General features: G+C 46.5%; 2 protein-coding genes across 2 annotated transcripts; one reads left to right on the forward strand and one right to left on the reverse strand.

The window, feature by feature from the left end:
- Positions 1–1,511: 1,511 nt before the first annotated feature.
- Positions 1,512–10,493, reverse strand: FZD4 (frizzled class receptor 4). The gene is made up of 2 exons (XM_019450038.2): positions 10,087–10,493; positions 1,512–7,938 (listed from the first exon to the last, which is right to left on the reverse strand). The coding sequence occupies exons 1-2, from the start codon at positions 10,375–10,377 to the stop codon at positions 6,610–6,612; spliced, it is 1,620 nt and encodes a 539-aa protein (XP_019305583.1). The 5' UTR covers positions 10,378–10,493; the 3' UTR covers positions 1,512–6,609.
- On the forward strand, positions 10,376–19,162 carry LOC109267045 (transcription factor ATOH8-like). The gene is made up of 4 exons (XM_053900630.1): positions 10,376–10,488; positions 10,539–11,005; positions 12,739–12,789; positions 18,940–19,162. The coding sequence occupies exons 1-4, from the start codon at positions 10,376–10,378 to the stop codon at positions 18,966–18,968; spliced, it is 660 nt and encodes a 219-aa protein (XP_053756605.1). The 3' UTR covers positions 18,969–19,162.
- The last annotated feature ends 1,054 nt before the right edge of the window (positions 19,163–20,216 follow it).

The following is a 20,216-nucleotide window of genomic DNA, read 5'->3' on the forward strand; positions in this document are numbered from 1 at the left end:
CTGGACCGAAGCTGCATCACCCTAATCTCTGCCTCTGTGTTAGTAAGGTGTTCTCTCCTCTCGGTGTCTGTGTCCAAATTTCCCCTTATAATTAGGACACCAGTCATTGAATTAGGGCCACCCTATGAGCTCATTTTAAGTTGATTATATCTGCTAAGACCCTATTTCCACGTAAGTTCATATTCACAGGTACAGGGAGGTAGGACTTCAGCATGTCTTTTGGGCGAACACAACTCAACCCACCACTATGTGTAAAAACAACTAAAACCCACGGGCTGGGTGTGAGACCAGGCTGTCCAACCTGTTATCTCTCTGTTGGGTTTCCCTGGGCAAGTCTCTTGCCCTAAGTTTCCGTTCTCCCTTCAGCAAGACAATGCCTGCCCTGCTTACTCTAGAGATGCCATGAGAATAAGATGAAATCATGTAAATAAAAGTATTTTCTATATGGACAGTGTTTCTACAAGTGCATTATGAATTCATTCCAGATTGTGTTTTTTCCTTAACTTCATAACTACTTAATGAGTAGGTAATGAAATGAGAAACACAGCCTATCTTACAGGGAAGAGAATTTAAATTATATACCTCCCTTCATTTATGGTTTGAGATAAAAGTATAATAGCAATCTGCAGTGAAGGAGAACTGTATTACAGATCCTTCTTCCCTGGGCTTTTTACTTACACCAAAACCGGTGGTACTCAGGTGAAATTAGGGTGTGGGACGTAATTTAAAGGCAAACCAAGGGGGCCTATGTTCTCCTCTGGGACATCAGCAGACATCTCCAATGGCCGTGGTTCCCCTTCCCTCTCTGTCTGTGTGGTCCTTATTATTTGCTTCCATGACAATGTCTTGATAATGGCTTTGAATTTGCTTTGTCTGATGACTTTTCTGGATCTGGAGACACAGACCACACAATTTATAAAGTTAACTGAAAGGAGTCATTCTCGTGATTGACTGATACGACATACTCCCATATCTATTACACAAAAACAACCATTGTGTGACCAGGACTATATATATATATTTTTAAAATGGAAATCAAAAAAAAAAAAAAAAAAAGAAAGAAGAAAAGGAAAAAAAGAAGTCCTTTTACCCCTTTTAAAGAATCATAAAGGTCTAGTGGTAATAGGAAAAACTTTTTCAGGCCACCAGATTAAGTCAAAGGTGCTTGGAAAGTGTGTTAAAAATGGTCACACATATTGGAAATGTCAAAAAGTAGTGTCATGGGATGACAGCTTGGGAACTACAGTTACGTCCAGAGTGTCATGTGACCATTTGAGTGGTACTTATGACCACAGTAGTGATAAATTCTGTTGACCTTGGACCTTGGGGGTTTGCTGACCCAGGAGAAATCCCAGAGGCGAAAAATAGCACCAGCAAAAAAGAAACAAAGAGGCTCTCAGAAAGGCTCTCAATCTGTCCTGCAAACCAAATTCTCTATTTCTCACTGCTGGGAATGTGTGCTTCCTGGAGGCTATCATACACCCCCAGAAATATGCCAAATCACAGACTAGTTAATAAACAAAACTTTATTTTCCTTTAATACAAAAATTAAATAGCAAAGTTTATTTTTTTGTACAGTGATAAATTAGAAATTTACAGTACAGACATCAATGCAGACATACATTTGTACATCCTTAAAAGCAGGGTCCATTTCCTTTGACGTTCAGCAATTTGTTAGGGCATGTGTAGCAGGGGTTTGCCTGGTACCTCTATGTTGAACATCTGAGAGCCCCCCCCAGGCTGGCCTCAAGGTGGAAGGAGCTGCAGGGTGGCATGGGGATCCAAGGACAGGTCACAGAGCACCAGCCTGACTGCTGCACAAGATGCTGAGTCCCATTTCACCTTGTCACAAAGAAGCACACCTGACATTTACTTCACCTTTCCTACAAAGAGCTCAAGGGGCCTTTCATCTTGAGACCTTCTAAAGTCTCACAACATCCCTGTGAGGTAGGAAAAAATTCAGAACCACTTAGATGCCCCGCTGGGAGAGAGCTGGAGAGCAGCCTCCCCCTCCCAAAACACACAACCAAGTTGGGGCCTGAGCCCATGAGCAGGATGTGGAGAGGTGCACATCCTGGGGGAGAAGATGGACCAGGCTTCGGGGGGCAGAGGTGCTCCTGCCCCTCTTCTCAGAAGCCTTCTGAGATGACAGTGGTCATATACTGAATGTTGCAGGAGATCAGGGAGCCACAAAAGCCTGGAGGACATGGCTCATAGAAGACCTCAGACAGGCTCTCTATAAACCACCTGGGCAAATACTGGGAATTTGCTGGTGCCAAGAAGAAGGGAAATAAGGGAAAATAGGAACAGGTTGCTACAGGGCAAGTGGCCTCACCAAGGGGAAGAGGCCTGTTGGGGAGGGTCAGGGTTCACTTCCCTCTTGGTGACAGCCAGTATGCCGTTACTGTGCATGTGCATGGCAAAAGGCAGAGGCAGAGAGCTCTGACCAGGCCACAGTAAAACAAAATCCATTATTTAACACTCTGGTATCTGATCCTTGGTAGGAGCAAAATACTCTTCTAGGAGTTTCCAAGATCTATGACCTAGACCCAGAGGAAAAATGATAACCCGGGTCCTTTGCCAAACATTATACAAACCTAGATGAGGACTCTGAACCCAAATACAATAGAAGAACACAAGGAACCGTTAGAGTCCAGTGACTTGACATAATTGGCTGGAAAAGCAACTCCCTCCAATCTCTCCCATCACAGAATGAAATTCAGGATGTAGCCTGATCTTGGGGGCTCCTTTCCAAAGTCTGTTCTGTGGCTCTCCTCCCTGCTTCTGTGGCCACCTCACCAGGAACCAAAGACTGCACTAGCCTGGTGACATCTTTTTAAATTAGGTCTGCCCTCCAGGGCTGAGATTACTAAACTCCTCTGTGTCCTCAGGTCCCAGCTTGGTTCCTAACACAGTAAGCCCTGAATTCAGTGACCAGGAGGCTGAGGGGGGATGAGAGAGGACAGAGTTCAGAGTGCTGGTAAAGTCACAATTCAGAACCTAAACACAGAAGTTTCCCTGATTTGGGGGTGTAGGTGACGGAGTGACTGGGGAGAGGAAAATCAGAGATCTTCTCAGGGAAATAAAAAGTATCACCCCTTCTCCGGTTTCAGGACCCTGAGCAAGCTGCCAGCTCAGAAGCAGTCTCAGAGATCAGGAAACGGGTCTCCGTGGAGGAAAAAGGATATGAATCAACCAAGTAGCTCAACCAGATGGTTCAGGTCAGTTCCACCCTACCCCATGTTCCTCTGCCCTGAGGTGTGGCCTTTATGAAGGAAGATAAAGAGGAGTTTGCCAGAGTGGAGGGTGGACAGTGGTGACTTTGGGCTCTGTAGAATAAAATCTCCAGAAGTGTGACTATAGCTTCCTGCAGGAAGAGGAAGTTGACTTCTGGTGAGGTAGGAAGCTACAATCACACCTACTTATTCTAGATATCAAAGAAAAACAGCCCTAACCTTTTCCCTAGCAAGATGTCCTCAAATTCACCTGTATTCATTACATGGCACACCCAAGCCATGAAGTGCCTGTCCCCGCAGTCACATTAGGTGTGGGAGCTCATGTCTGTTTTAAGCCAATGTTCATAGCCTTCTGAGGGGATTCCCACAGAGATTGTCATGAAATAGGGCTGATGATTTCTGTCAAACCCCTGTTACTGACTTGCAGAGGTTTATGGGATGGACACAGTGAAACAGATGACAATTCAGAGGCCCATGCTCCTTCCCAAAAAACCAACAGCAAGTCAGCAGACCCAGAATCCTCAGTCCACGTCATTTGGAAGGACAGAGCTTATACTGCACGACGTCCCCTTTGGTGCCTAACACAAGGCTCTACACGTGGTTGGCACGCGGTAAGTGTGCTAATAATTGACTTTTTTTTTTTTTTTTTAAACAAATACCAACTTAAGGTGATGGAGTCGCGTCAAGGTAACAAGGTAACTGACTCCTCAGCCACAAAGCTCCTTTCCTGAAACCATAAACACTCTCCATTGTCTGGAATGTGAAAGGAAAGGCCCGCAGCCCTGTGACATTGCCAGGGCTACTAATCCCGTCTGCACCAACAGCCACTTCGGATCAAATAGACTTCCCCTGAGAAGGCAAGAGATTTGTAGAAGAGATCGTTTAAAACCCAGAAAGTTGTCAGGCCACGGCTCCAGAACTCGGGTGTATAGTTTCCCCCACGTACTCTTATTATTATTTCATTGTTCACAAATATTGAGCACCTACTCTGTGCCTGGCCCTCTGCTAGGTGCTGCCTTGGGCACACAATCGCGGAAACATTCCAAACAAAATTGCATTACAAACCCCTATAACCTAGCAGTCAGGCCAGTGCCCTGCTGCACCCTCCTTCTTCCCTTTCCTGGGCCAGAGTCTCAGCACAACTCCCAAGACACTGGAGTGGAGCGTGAGTAAGGGCAGGCTCCGCCCGGGGACGCATGCTCCAGGGCCCTGGCTAGCTATGGGAACTGTCTGCAAGCAGCACACGGAGTTCACATTTTATATTTCCTAGGCGACTCAGTCTCAGATGGAGTTCAACCGGTCCTTCTGGGGATCATTTCTCATGCTCCTAGAACCCTGACCCAGAGTCCAGCCAAGGTACTCGGGCTCAGCACACATGCCAGGGGCCACCCGTGCCCATTTAGCATCTGTCTTCAAAGCCCCAAGACTTTCCCATCCAAAATACACAACAGATCTTATATGCATCTTTGCCTCAGACTCCACTCAAGAGCCCCCAGAAACAGAGGAAAGAAGAAAGGAAAATGTCAAACCCTGGGAACCATGGGCATAAAGCTTACAAAAACAAAAAAGGGCATGCTTACTTCCAGAATTTGACCACCTATTTGGGATTTTGAGTCCCTGGAAATGTTTTCCCAGAAAGAAATATGATAAAAGATTTCCTACCTGTTTTTAGAGGGAGGGGGTGGGGTATGAATAAATAAATGAGTCATTGCAAAGTAGTTGTTGAAGCAAAGATAGGTATGAGCTACAAGGAGAGCAGCCTGTGACATTGTCAACAATTTGTCCCAGAGATCTGGTGATTAGAAGGCCTGAGGCAGGTTAAGAGAAAGTCCAGTTACAATTTTAAAAGAATTGCAACTTTTGAGAGGCTGCTAGGGGGTACCCCATTGTGAGGAACATAAAGCATAAATTTTAAAAGCTCTGGATACCTCTGCAAAAGGCAATTAAGACCTGTGCTGCTACAAGTTTGCAGTTCATTTCATATGGTCTACACTTTATTCCTTACTAACCAATCAAGCTCCTGGCTGGCATTCTGGAGATTCATTAAGCACCATATAAATACTCCAGGCCACATTGCCTCCAATGAAAGCTTACAAGGAGACTTTGCCAATTACTAGGAAACAATTATGCACCAACTAGTTGGATTAGCTGTCCTAAATTCTCTCTACGAAACAGAAAAAGTCTTCACTGTGGTAGTAGACTAGACTCCGATAACATTCTTATGGTAAAGGAAAGAAAGGCACTATCATTCTGAGAATGCAAGCTGACCATAGTTTTAAAGTCAGTTGAGTATGCTATTATGTCATGGTCCAAGAATGTGCTTTTAATTGTAACTGACACACACAAATTACACAGCTAATCTGTGTGAATGCAAAGTTGCCAAGAAACTTAACATTTTAGCTCTTCCAGACTGGCGTCTGCATAGATGCAATCACACAAAGTAAAATATATTAAGTCCCCATTGCTCAATGCAATAGGTCTCTGGGGTCGGTAAGGTAAGTCGACTTGGTAAATCTCATTTTCCTCTGAATTAAATGATTGTCAGAAAGTGAATCACCCTTACTTTTCCCCTCATTAGACATGCTGCAGTGCAAAAATTCCTATAAAAATACCTATTTTGAGTCATTAATGTAAAATGAAGAAAACAGCAGCAGCCTAGAACAGGGATGTTGAAATTTAAGAGGAAGAGAGAGAAGAAAAATCCACTGGATACCTTACGTGTGTTTGCACAGTACTCTTGTTTTTTCAAACAATTCTGTTTTATGACAAAGGCACTGAAAGATTCTGACACCACCTCTTGGGAGAGCAATCCACAAAATTCTAAACAACAGACAGCGCACCACAGAAAATGTTTATGTTAGATCAGCCAAACTATAAAACTCTTGTAACACTTCTCTGAACCCAGTGTTTCCAGTGTTTATAGATTGCTTTGCTATCTGACAGACCCAGTTAGTATTTAAGATTTTAAGGGTTAAAAAAGTTCATCTTTCTCCCTGCAAGTTATCTACTCACAGCTCAAATCCCACTCTGCAGGGAAAAGCAGCATCGCCCTGGACCCTCCTGGAATCTAGGCAGGACCTCCACGTTCCAAGCTGCGACCTGCTAAAGTGATCAATGTTTTGATTTTTCACAGCTTTGAAAGCCTCTAACTGGCTTTTCCATTTTGGATCATTCCAAAGTCTGCAGCAAAATCATTACTTTTATGATTGCTGGGGAGTGGGGGGGGGGCAGGTGGCGGTGGCTTAAGGGGTCACTTAAGTGTTGCCAGTTGGTTCATACTGAGATTCACTGCATGAAACTTTTTGTCGCATTTTGCACCAAAATGCTAGCATTCCCACCTTCAACATTTGGAAAGTATGGAGGCCGGGTAGCCTTATACCACAGTTTCATTGCCTTTCCCAGGCTTCACCCACCCGTTTCCTCGCTTCTCTCTCTTCACCTTCCCAGAATTCACCAATCTGTTAGAACACTTCTGCCACGTGTGAAGAGTTTTGGCAGACCAAATCCACATGCCTGAAGTGATGCCCACCAGCAAAGACATAAAAATTTTCAACATTTCGACTGCCGTATTGGAGTCATCTGCAGAATACCGGAAGAGCGCCCAGTTGGAGATTTCATAGAAATAACAGGCGATCACACAGGTGGCAGGAACTGTGTACAAGACAGAGAAGACCCCAATCTTGACCATCAGCCTTTCCAGCTTGTCTGTCTTTGTCCCATCCTTTTGAAGATTGGACCGAATTTTGAACAAGGCCACTAAACCTGCAGCAATGAACAAAGTTCCTATCACCAAGTAAGTGAAGAGGGGGGCCACCACAAAGCCTGTGAGGGCATCGAGGTTTTGGTTTCCCACGTAGCACAGGCCGGTGAGTTCATCAGCGTCCACCAGTCTCATGATCAAGATGACAATGGTTTTCACTGCAGGGATGGCCCAGGCGGCAATGTGGAAATAAGAGCTGTGCATTTCAATGGCTTCATGACCCCACTTGAGTCCTGCCGCTAAAAACCAAGTAAGTGTCAGGATAACCCACCAGATGGAACTAGCCATTCCGAAAAAGTACATCAGCAAGAAAATGATTGCACATCCTGTGTTCTTAAGTCCTTCTTGGATGAGAACAGGTTCTGCTGCCTCTTCAAAATCGCAGGATATCCTTTCCCGGCCTACAGTCAGCCTGACAATATAAGCAATGCTATAAATATTATAGCACATACTGAGAAATATGATGGGGCGCTCAGGGTAGGAAAACCTGGAAGAATCGATCAGGAAGGTCAGCACTGTGAAGGCAGTGGAGATGAAGCACAGGCTGGCCCACACGGCCATCCAGATGTCTGTGAACTCCTTGGCCGAGCGACTGTATAAGCCAGCGTCATAGCCACACTTGAGAACACAGTTCAAACTCCTTTTCACCCAGATGTACTGATCCGAGTTGGTTCCTACAGAGTGGCACTCTTCTCCAGGCTGGATGGGGGTCTTGTGAGGTAATGGCACCTCTTCATCCCCTGGCCCTTCCATGCACATGTGGTTGTGGTCATTCTGGGGTGGGAATTTGCTGCAGTTCAGGCTCTCTGGCCAGGCAAAGCCAAATTCCTTCAGGACAGGTTCACAGCGCCTCTTGACCGAAAGACACATGCCGCCACATGGGCCGATGGGGATGTTGATCTTCTCTGTGCACATTGGCACATACACCGAACAAAGGAAGAACTGGAAAAGTAATGAAATGAACAAAGAAAACAATGACTTGGAAGTCTGACCAACTGCTTGCACGAAGCGGAGGTGAATGCTTCCAGGCAAAGTATCTATCTACTTTTAAACCAGCCATAGGGACTCTGTTTACTCTGACCTCAAACTGGGGTGCCTAAAAATCCATGGCTTGTACACATTTCTTCTTTTGGTTCTAGCAATCCTTGTCACAAATCCAGGAGAACAGAGATAAATACATACATAAAAAGGACCTGAAGAGTTACATAATTCCTTTTTGAAAACGCTTAAGAAAATAAACCTTAAAAATTGACTTTGAGACTCCCTGTTTGAAAGAGCCGAACAGACTAATCAAATGACTGAGTCATTTCAGCGATGGGGAGATTTATTTTCATCCTCGTTTCTTTATCACCATAAAAATAAATGTAAAAAAAAATATGTAGATCCAGCTTTTCTCCTGTTAATATACTGTCTTTTCTCTACTTGATCCCCTAAAATTAATTTTTAATCAGTTCCCATACTGAAAGAGAAAATGTCCTAATTAAGACACTGTGAGACCCAAGGATAGGATGCAGGTTGAGGTCTCTGGTCACCAGGGGTTTGTTTGGCCAGGTTTCCCCAATGCATAATAATGAAGCACAATAGGAAAATATAAATGTTAAGTCCCTGAAACTGCAACACCAGCAGGGGAGAGCCCAGTTGCTGTCCTCAATTCCTCCAGCATTGATAAACAGTCTGCTTGGCTCCTTACAGATGTTGTCTATGAAGTCTAGAGTTACAAGTAACTATTTTCCAGCATGTAAAGGGATCCAGTCCTGTCCTTCAAAACAGCTTGGCTGCTTCCCCAGGATACATGTAATTAAAAATATATATCCCTGCAAAAGCTGTTTCTCCAACGAAATTGCCACTGATGTCAGGATATGTGCTGTTTCCAAACTGAGAGCTAGAGGATCGTTTCTTAAGCTTTTATAACCTAGTTCTAAAGTTCTGAAAGCTCCAAAGGGACATTTCAGCAGCAACAGGTCTAATCCCAACCATCTTTCTGAAACCACAATCCAACTTTTAAAGTGACCTATGTAAAAACATGCACCTAGTAAGTAAGCTGTCTGCCTGTTTCTTATCTCTCAGAAGTTACAACCAGAACCACGGATTTCTGAAGTTTTCAGCCTGGAAAACTACCCTCTATTTTTTCCCCCAAGTTCTCTCTTTTCTAAATTTATAAAAATCACTCATAGCCTCACCAACCAAAGCACAACCAGTGCTAACACTTTTTTTCCCTAGTGCTACCACTGTTAAGAATTCTCTTTCAGTTCCTTAAAAAAAGAAAAATGAATTGGTTGTTGTTTTTGTTCAGATTATAATCACACTGTATATGCAAATTATTTCTTCATTTATTGTAGGACGAACATTTTCTCTACCATTACATAAGCTTTAAAAATTTTAATGATTGAAAAAAAGAATCCTCCATTATATAAATTACCTTCCTGGTGTTTGACCACTCCGTCACCTTTTTCCCAAGCGGGGAGTGTTTCCTGCCGTCTAGTCCTAAACCTGCCCTCAACCCTAAAGATCAGAACGTCTCAAGCCACCCAAGCATTCCATCCAGCATGACCTCCAAAGTCATGCGGGATGACGCGAGGAGGGGCCACTCCGCAGAAAATGGGGCAGTGGTGTTTCATTTACTCTCCCACCCAAAAATATGGGGGAGAATGGAGGTCGTGAGGGAGGAGAAGTTCCCGTCTCCTTATCTCTCCTTCCTTCCAAGTCTTAGTTTCAGCTGGCTGTCCTGCTGGGGACTCGCCCACCGAGCAGCGGCGGCCAGAATCCTTGGCAAAGATAACCCCCTCAGCTCCACTGGGGTTAGGGGCTTGGCCAGACACGGGTGAACAGGGGAGAAAAACGGAAGGGCGGGGTGTTAAGAGTGGGTTCTTTCGTAGGCCAGATGACTTACACAACGTTTTGGCTTTCAGTCCCTGAGAAGGGACACAAAAGTGGGGGTGGGGATGGAAATCACTTTTCCAGGATAGTTATATCCTTCTGCCTAGGAAGGGGGCAGGGGGCTTGGTTTGGCAAGGGCTCCACGGAGTTAGTTTGAGGCGTCCCTGTCCAAGGGGTCCCTGTCCCGCCAGGGGTGGGGGTGGGGGCGCCCACCTGCAGCTGGCTGGAGCAGCCGTACTGGATGAGCGGCGTGAAAGTTGTCAGCTGCAGCTCGGCGTCTGTCTGCAGCTCGTGCCCCACCAGGTTGGGCATCTTGGTCACGTTGTAGCCCAGGTTCTGGCACATGGAGATGCGGATGGGGTCGCAGCGCCGCTCCTCTTCGTCCCCGAAGCCTCGCGCTGGCCCCGGGAGCAGCAGCAACAGCAGCAGCAGCAGCAGCCGCAGACTGAGATCGACGCCCCCGGGCGCCCCCACGACGCTCGGCACTGAGCCCCGCCAGGCCATGGCCAGAGCCGGGGGCGGCGGCGGCGGCGGCGGGGGCTGGTCCAGCAGACACCCCCAGTTTGCACGGGGGCGCCGGCTGCCCGCGCTGCTCCCAGCTCCGGGAAAGAGAGTGTGATAAGGCGCCAAGGGCGACGAAGGGGCAGCGGCCGGCTCTCTGGCAGCTGCGCGCGACTGTGTGGGATATTAGACGCCCGTGGCCGGGGCCGAAGGACAGACTGCGAGGGTCATGGCTGCAGGCTGCGAGCCCCCAACCCGGCGCCGGCGGCGTCCGCTCTGCGTCTCAACGAATCCCGCCAGCACCCAGCGCCGCGCCGCTCTCACCGCCCGAGCCCTGCGCGGCGCTGGAGGTTCGCTGGGCGGTGGCGGGGCGGGACGGACAGCGCGCCTCTCCAATGGGCGGGCGCCGGGGGCAGCGGGGGGCGGGGCCGTTCTGCCGCTGGCAGGGTCAGGCCCCCGCCCGCCGCCCTCCCTCTCCCCCCTCCCCCCCCCTCCTTCCCTCCCTCCCGGAGCGCCCCGCCCGGCTTCCCGGCTCTCACTTTTCCTCCCACCCGGGTCGCGGCGCTCGGGGGCCAGGCGGGGATGGAGCCGAGTTGCTCCCGCCGGGCCAGCCAGCCCCCTCCTCTCCCAGGTGAGAAATGCTCCCAGATTAGTCGGCTCCCTTTCCTTTCCCTCTTCCGGCTGTCACCTCGGCCCGTGGCAAACTACCTATCAGGCAGAGAAACGTACACAAAGAACACGGGATTCAGGTTTACCAAGATTGTGGCTTTAAATCCCGGCTGTGTGACCTTGAGCAAATTGCTCAACGTCTCGGCGTCAGTTTCCTCATCCGTGAAGAGACTCGGGAGGATTAGAGATAATGCGTAAAACGCTTAGCCCCGTGCCTGGTACAGTGCGAGCTCGCAGCTATTTTCCCTGCTAACTTGCTTGGTTTGGAGCCCGGCCCGTCTCCCCGCCCCCAGACTCGGCCCGACCTGCGCCCGGGAGCTGCCTGTCTCCAGCCGCGAGTGGGGGAGGCGCCCCGGAGCAGCAGACCAGCCGACGGTCTCGCGCTCCGATTTCCTCACCGTATGAAATGAAATTCCACAGGGGGATTCGAAAGGAAATGAGACCGGGACGCTCCGTGCTTCTCGGCCCGCCGCCCTTCCTGTCTCGGGGACACGGTTTCTAAATAAGGTTGGGAGGGTGAGAGGGCGGGAGGGGAGAGGCTTGACCTGTGTGCACAGGAGGCGAAGAAGGCGCACAACCACCGAGGGTCCCCTCCCCCAGCCTCCCGGGCATCCCTCCCCTGCAGCCTGCATCTCTAACTTATTCCTCTTCTACGAAGGGTCCTGGAGGTCTGGGGATCATGCGACCTCTGTTGTGATCCAAATTTCCCTCTCTCTCATTCCTCCCCATCCCACTCCCCATCCCTCGGATGGAGGTTTGTGCTGGTCCACCCCTTCCCTTTCCAATCAGACCAGTGAAACCCTCAGCAGGTGGATTTCTAAACCATTTACTTGTTGCTTGACTGGGGTAAATCTGTGCCTCTCTGAGATTCGAATTGGCCATGTGTAAAATAAGGAAATTCGTGTTTATCCCACACAGTTGTTCTAAGAGTTAAATGAGATAATGCCCCTAAATCATTTAGCACAGTGTCTGGCACATACAAAGTAAGTGCAAAATAGCCTGGTTTTTGTTGTGAAATGAGTCCTGCCTTCCAGTCAGGTCCCAAAGACATCGCCTGCCTGCAAGCCCAGGTCTGACTATCTGGATGAAGAGCTTTCGACTCTCTTCCTGAGATCTTTTTGGCCAACACTTGCCAAAGTTTTCCAGAGGCTTGGTGACAGGGACCAAATTTTTATGCTTTTGTATCCTCTATTTCAGCCATATGGCAGAAATACAAGTCAGAAGGATATCTGCCCCTCTCCTGTGGTGTTCATATTTTACCTTACAGTTTTAGTTTTCTTACATTGGCAACTAGACTTGGCTGAAGGCAAGAATGGAATCAACTTTTCTGGGTTTTTCGCTCTGTACTTAGAATTGTGTTGGGCACATAAAAGTTGCTGTGTCTCCAGCCATCATCACAACCTCCCAGGGAAGGACTCTATTATAGCACCTTAAAGAGATGAAGAAACTGAGGCTGTAACCAAAATGATAGTCAGAAAATGGAAGACCAATCAAACCAGCACCCAAGGAGGCCTTTCAAACATGAGATGCAGGGTTATTTCCCAGAAATGTTCCCAGCTGGAAATCTACATACTCAGCAGTGGGTTTGAATCTTCTGTGTGACTGTGCTGAGTAATGCAGGAGACCATTGGCCTCCAGAGATGAGTAAATGAGGAGATGAATGAATCAAATGACCAAGTGATCCTCATCCCCTAGGGAACTCACAGGAGCAGACAGAAAATGAACAGACAGATGTACCTCACTGTGGTAAGTACACATGGAGAGAATTGTGGGTAAATGGAGGGTAGAGGTAGCTGAGGTTACAGGGCTGCTCAAAGGGGGATGACTGCAGGAGTCTGAGCTACTCAACGAAGCAGAGTTCGTGTGCAATTGGCACTTCTGTGGAATTTGCAGAAAGGAGAGGGGGCTTTCTTTGTGCTAAAGGTATGTGCACATGGTTTATTAAACGATAAAGTCCATGAGGTCAAGGAACAGCACAGGGCCTGGCACACAGAGGGAACACCGTTAGTGGGGGAAGCAATACTATTATCAAACCAACAACAACGCCTATAGGACACTTGCTCTCTGCCGGCTACTGCCTTACAAGTTTTACGTGTATTATTGCATTTATCTCACACAACAGCGTGAGAAACCTGATGTTTTGAGAGGTTAAGCAATTTATTCAAGATCACACAGTGAGTGGCAGAGGACTCAGACACATGTCTGCCTGGCCTAAAAGTTTATGTGCACGGTATTACTCTTACAGAGGAAACTGCTTGACACATTGCCTAGTCCGTAGTTAGAGATGACCCTCTGGTGATCTGGACTTCTTATTCCTAGCCCTGGCATCCCTGCCTCAGCTCGCTTCAAGCACTGTCTCCTTTGAGAACCCTTGGAAGAAGCCCCTTCCCCGGCAGGAGCTTTTCCTGTCAACAGCTTTTCTTTCTGCATGGAACTCCTCAAAGGTATTTTCCAAAAAAGAAAGCCAGGGGAATCACATTTCAGTCTGAAAGTGGAAAGAAAACAAAGACCATGACTTAGAGCTAAGTCTGAATGGCCTGGAGCCCCTCAGCCTCCCTCTCACAGAGTGGTTTACACAGTCGCCAGTCTGCTCCTGGTGACAGGCACGGCATGTTTGTCTTTGTTGCAGAAAACACTTCCCTGAGGGAGTTCCAGGCAGAGGGCTCTCCACCCTGTGATAGGCAGAGCATTTAGGAGAGGAGCAGAAGATGAGGGCATGTGAATTGTACCTTCCACTGACCTAAAGGGCAGGGCCTCTAGGCTCTGGCCTGAGTGCTTGGGAAGCTTCCTCTGTCCACTCTCTGAGTGGGGAAGATGCAGCCACTTTAGAGCTGTGACAAATGTGACTTCGGCAGGCCACTGGGCAGTTGGAGGGCTCTCTATTTGCATCTAATGAGAGGCTGGGTTCTAATTAACTCCTGTGATGTGTTAATTTTCCAACCTGACGTTTTCTGCTCTAATAGATTCTTGTAATGGTTTCTAAATTAAAGGCTGCATTTAAAGACAAGGGTTTAGGTTAAAACCCACCACCTAGGGGGGTGGGGGGCCGTAAACATCCTTTCCCTCCTAAGGAAAGCCTCTCATTTGCAGGTCTTTGCTAACCCAATTAAGTGTTGAAGTAGCCACCCCAGAGCCTGCTTTTTATTTCCTGAGAAACAATCCAACTAATCCATATTCAGTAGCTTCCAAGAGAAGTCTTATTCCAACCACTCATGAAAAAACCAGCTTCTTTGAATATGGACAGAACATTTAGAACTCACAAAGAGCAGTCTTGATAGAAAATGCAAGAAAATGTTCATTATTATCCTGTTCAGTCTTTGAGGGGAAAATTCACTGGGACCAAAACCTCATAAGGACAGGGACTTGACTGTGGAACAACAGAAGCATGGGGAGAAGCCAGGCCAGATCCCATCAGTTGGTATATAGTCTGGGTGCTACATCTTCCTCTGCACCCAAACCAGTTATGAAACAAAGTCATGTGTACTGAGTAAAGAAGAAAGGAGCACTAATCTTGCTCAAAGTTGAGGAATCACAGACCCCAAGAGATTAAGTAACGGCTCCTAAGTGGCAGACCCCAAAGTGTCTTCTTATCACTTGCACCACTAGCCAGCATTGAAGAATGAAGTCAGCAGAGAGCTCTTGCATGTGAAGGAATCAGAACCCTGTTGTTCCTCCTACCAACAGAAGATGGTATATAGGACATTTGTATCCATTCATGGAGATGGTTTAACGTACAGATGGGCAACCACAAACCTGTGCAGGAGGCAAAAAAATAATGCAAACACACTTTGTACCTCTACAACCTCGTTACATTTCAGTATTTGTTAGTCAAACCATTAGCAAATGTTTAGTGATAGGTTATTGTGGACCTGTCACTGAGCTGCATTATGGGAGGTATGGAGACATGTAAAAGGTGGTCCATGCCCTTAGTGAAACCTGTTTATAGTTAAGTGCTTTTTCTTGAGCTCCATTACTCATTGGTATTGGTTTTGGTTTGGCTTGGTTTTTCTCTCTTTCACAGTCCTCTGAGGTCAGAGGCTGTGTCTTCTTCACCGCTGTGTTTCTGAACAGCAAAGGAGAACACTACCTGACCCATTCAAAGCACTTAATAGATGCCTGTTGAATAAGTAAAGGAATGGTTCAGGCTATATGTGCTCTAATTCTTTAGAAAAAGAAAGCCTTCATTATGTTCTGGGTGTAGGAGACCATCAAAATGCAACTTAACTGGTTCCAGAATGATGGTCAAGTCTATTCTATAGGCCACTCCTAACAAGACAGCTTTCAGCTTTCAGAACTCAGATGTTATGCCAACCACTTACCTTCCTTTTCTGTTTTACTGTGCTGATTCTTAAACATTTTAAGGTAGAAAAATGCCTTGGCTAGAATTTTTGTTTGGTTCAGAAGCTTGTTTCTAAACTTCATGAATCAGCCCAAGATATTTTCTTGTCAACATTCATTGGCTAGTTGACCAGTGATCTCATTATTATCAATTGAAGTCATTAGGAATCATAAATCCAGGTGTATCCAGACAAAGAGTTATAAGTCAGGAGATCACCTGTGAGTAGTAAGTTTGTAGAAAATTTGAAATGTGAGTCTAGCTATGAGGAGTGTATGAGTTTCTAAGAGAGCCGGGGAAGCATGGAAAGAAAGCACGTGTAACGATATTCTCATGCACAGCCCTCTCATCTGTTGATACAGGTGAGAAAAGAACAGAAATGATGCTAAATAATGAAAAAGGGTGAACTAGCCACCTGCTGTGGATAAGCATGAACTAGACTAGACAAAATCTTAGAGTGATTTTAAAACATAGCCTCAAATTCAACATTCCTCCCATTGAAGGGCAGTTTATATTTCCTCCCCTTGAATTTTGGAAAGCTTGTGCCTTCTTCAACCAATTGAATACAGTGTAAGTGACACCAGGTGACTTCCAAAACTATGTCATAAAAGGCCATGGAGCCTGTACCTTATTTACTGGGAAATTCATTCTGGAGCTCTGAACAGCCTTTTAAGTAGTCGCTACCTTGAGACCACTCTGCAGATTTTCTAGCTGATGGTCCCAGATGAGCCTGACCTTCAGCTATACCGGGCTAAGTGCCAGAAGTATGAAAGAATAAACCATCTTGGAAGTAGATTCCATGGTTCCAGTGGTTCCTACCTCCAGCTGTTTGAGTCATCTCAACCCAGACATTTTGAGGCATAGAAGAACCATTCTTACCGTGGTTCTTCCAAATTCCTGACACACAAAATCCATGATGGTTATTGTTTTATGTCTCTCTTAGTTCACTTGGGATGCCATAGCACAGTACCACACACTGGCTGGCTTAGAAACAGAAATTTATTTCTAACAGCTCTGGATGCTAAGAGCTCCAAGCAGGACACCAGCAGGTTATGGATCTAGTAAGGGCACATTTCCTGGTTCATAGATGTCTGTCTCTTTGTTATGTCCTCCCACAGAAGAAGGGATGAGGGAACTCTCTGCGGTCTCTTTTATGAGTGCTCCACTCTCGGGGTGCCTGGGTGACTCAGTTGGTTGAGCGTCCAACGTTGGCTTAGGTCATGATCTTGCGGCTCATGAGCTCGGGCCCCATGTCAGGCTTGCTTCTGTCAGCTCAGAGCCTGCTTTGAATCCTCTGTCCCTCTCTCTCTCTGTTTCTCCCCTCCTTGCAGTCTGTCTCTCTCTTTCTCTCAAAAATAAATAAACATTAAAAAATAATTTTATAAAGGCTCCACTCCCATGACCTAATCACCTCCCAAAGCTCTTACTTCCAAAGGGGGAGGTGACTGAGCTAGAAAAAGAATAAATGTTACCCAAAGATGGATAAAGGGACCTTATATTGTCTCTTAGGGAGAAGAATAGCATGTTTTCAATTGCATGAGGGGCAATTGGGTTCTGTTAACTGGAAACATGATTTTGTTGTTGTCTTCACTTAAAAGGTAAGTATCATTTTAAAAAGCATGTATGAGGGACACCTGAGTGGCGCAGTCGGTTCTGTGTCGGGCTCTTAATCTCAGCTCAGGTCATGATCTCACAGTTTGTGAGCTCAAGCCCCTCATTGCCTCTGTGCTGATGGTGCAGAGCCTGCTTGGGATTCTGTCTCTCGTTCTCGCTGCCCTTCCCCTGCTTGTGCAACACACACTCTCTGTCTCAAAATAGATAAATAAACTTAAAAAAATTTTTTTAAGTGTATATGAATGCCAAGTTGACAAGGAGTAGGCTCTGGTAGCTCTGTACTGTCAATTTAGCTATGTTGGAACTCGCTTGCCAGAATTCCCTTCCCTATGTGATTCCAGATCAGCATTGGCCACAAGAGAAATTGGCACAAGGCTGGGGAGGTGGATGTGAAGCCATGTTTTATACTCTGACAGTGAGAGTTGGGCGCCAGGCACAGTGGTGGTTCATCCACATTGAATGTGCTGGCTCACTTGTCGGCAGGGTCCGCGCTCAGACCTGTATGAGCTCCTCCTTCAGCTTCTCTGAGTCTTGGTCCAGGTGCATGAGTAGCTCCGTAGTTAAGGGCTCTAGCTTCTACAGGTCACCTGTATCAAGAGAAGAGATGTTTAGACAGAGTTGGGATCCAGTTTGTGTGTTCTGATTTGCCCTTGACTTCCCGAACTCTGTGTCTAGCTTTCCTTCTTGATCCTGGGGCTGGCTGATCTATACTGACTTTGGGTCCAACACCAGGCACAGAGGCAATGCCTGGCATAGAATACTTCACTAGTTTCCACAGTTTTATAGGGGGGAATCCTTGTTATAAATTCTTTATTCTACCTTACTCATAGTGACTCTTCCTCTCTGAGCACATCCTGACGATATATCCCATCAAAAAGATTCATAGGATGTTAGCTCTGGAAGCTGCCGTAGAGTTCATTTGGTCCACTCCTCATTTTATAAATGGGGAAACTGAGGCCCACAAATGTGACTTGCCCAAATGGCACATACATAATCAGAGCTTAAATCAGTTTGCTAACCTGCTCTGTGACCTAAGTATTTGGCAGATTTCTCTTTGAATTAATGGAAGTGTGACTGGCCTGCATGCACCAGGTCTTATTATCTACAGCAAGCACTTAATTGAGCCCCTTCTGTCAGGCACTTTGTGAGGTGTTTTGCACAGATTACCTCATTTAATCCACATGCCCTCTAGAATATATCCTAAATTTGAATCACTTTGCTCTCTATCTCCACCACCACAAACTGTCCAGCCCTCATCAGCTGTCACTTGGGCACCTGTCTCCTGACAGGCATCTCTCCACCATTGCTCACTGACAATCTCTCCTCTACACAACAAACGGGGAAATTTTCAAACCAGCTTCCACAGATCATGTCTTCTCTGAAATTGCTGGAAACTCATCAGTGGTCTCCTGTTGCTGTTAGAACAAAATTTATGAGGGAGGCCTACAAAGTCTTATATGAGGTCTGGCCATCTTCCCTCACCTCTGGTCACACCCCCTGCCTTGCTCACCACACTCCAGCTACATTGACTTTCTCTCTTTTCCTAAAACATGCCCATATGGTTCTTGCTGTAAGGTCTCTAGTTTCTCCTCTGCATAGAATGCCATCATCATTCTCCCCCATCTTCTCTGGGCCGCTCCTTCCTGACAAATGTCATTTTCTCTGAGACATCTGCTCCAACACTCACATCTCATCCTTCCCTCCCGTCACATACTCCTTAGCCCTGTTTTATTTCCTTCATGGCACTTATTGGTGCCTGTCATTGTCTGGGTTACTCGCTTATCTGTCAATTTTCTCTTTCTCCTAACTGGAAAGAGTTTCCACAAGTACAGGGTCTTAACTGTCTGATTCACTAATATACCCCTGGTGCCTAGCAGGTACTCAGTAAATATTTGTTCAGTGAACAAAACTGTATAGTACCTACTGTTATTCTCCCTGTTTTACAGGTGAGGAAACAGAGTCCCGAGAAGGCTGAATTCCAACTTGGGGAGGCAATGAAGCTGTGTAAAGTAGGATGCATAATGGTTAAAAGCTCAGGCTGTGGAATCAGGCGGACCTGTCTTGGAATTCAGCAAAATGTAGCATAGGATGTTAGAACTACAAAGAACCTTTGATAATCAGCTAGTTCCTTGCCTAATCATTATAGTAAAGTTAATCAGCCAATAACTATTTATTGAGTCCTTATAGTATGCATTGCTAAGGTAACTGAAGTAGCTCCCCCAAACAGGGAAGACATTAAAGATCACTCATTTATCCCATCCTGGGAATTTCCAAATGCCTGCATTTTTCTGATTTCCCTTTTAGTAGCCCTCAATTTTTTAGGTTCAAAATTTGACTGAATTTTAGGGCTTCCTGCCTTGTTTTTCTCTATTATCCCTTTTGACTACAGTAATCCATACCTGGGGTTTCATTTCTGTTCTAAAACAAGAAGAAGGGACACATTTTAAGAAAACAGTTTTGAGGGGCGCCTGGTTGGCTCAGTTGGTTAAACGTCCGACTTCAGCTCAGGTCGTGATCTTGCAGTTTGTGGGTTCAAGCCCTACATCGGGCTCTGTGCTGACAGCTCAGAGCCTGGAGCCTGCTACGGATTCTGTGTCTCCCTCTCTCTCTGCCCCTCCCTCGCTCGCTCTGTCTCTCTCAAAAATAAAAAAATAAATGTTACAAAAAGAAAACAGTTTTCAGACCCATGAAAACAAACAGTAGCATCTGTTACATGGTTTCTGGAAGGAACCTTTCAGGTCATTTTCTGCAGGATCCCACTTAACAGAGAAGCTGAGACCCAATTGGTGGAGATGACTTCCCCAAGACAGAGTGAGAACTAGATATCCTTTCCCCTGCCTCCAGGACTGTTCCCAGCACATGAGAGTGTCTTCCCTTCACCTCCTCGCTAGGCAAACCTGCATTGTTGTGGGTAAAAAGGAGCAGACCCATTAATCAGACCTGAGGGTTCAGCCTGCTTATACAGACGGCGAGGTGATAGATTGCTCAGTAAAACTGGGCCCTTCTGCTTTCTCAGTTATACTGCCACATATGACCACTTGCACTAAGGATGACGGGATCTGCCCTGCCTGCCCGCCCTTCAGAGTGGCCAGTCCCTCCTCTGCTCCAGCCATCCTGTTTCTCCTTCCTTCTTGTCCAAACATTGCTTTCAGAGGAGTTGTATTGAATGACTTTCCCATTTCTGCTTCTGTGCTGTTAAAGCCTCCCTCGAGGCATGAGCCAA

The sequence above is a fragment of the Panthera pardus genome, unplaced genomic scaffold, assembly GCF_024362965.1.
Source record: "Panthera pardus isolate Hobbes unplaced genomic scaffold, ASM2436296v1 HiC_scaffold_12, whole genome shotgun sequence".
Lineage (NCBI taxonomy): Eukaryota > Metazoa > Chordata > Mammalia > Carnivora > Felidae > Panthera > Panthera pardus.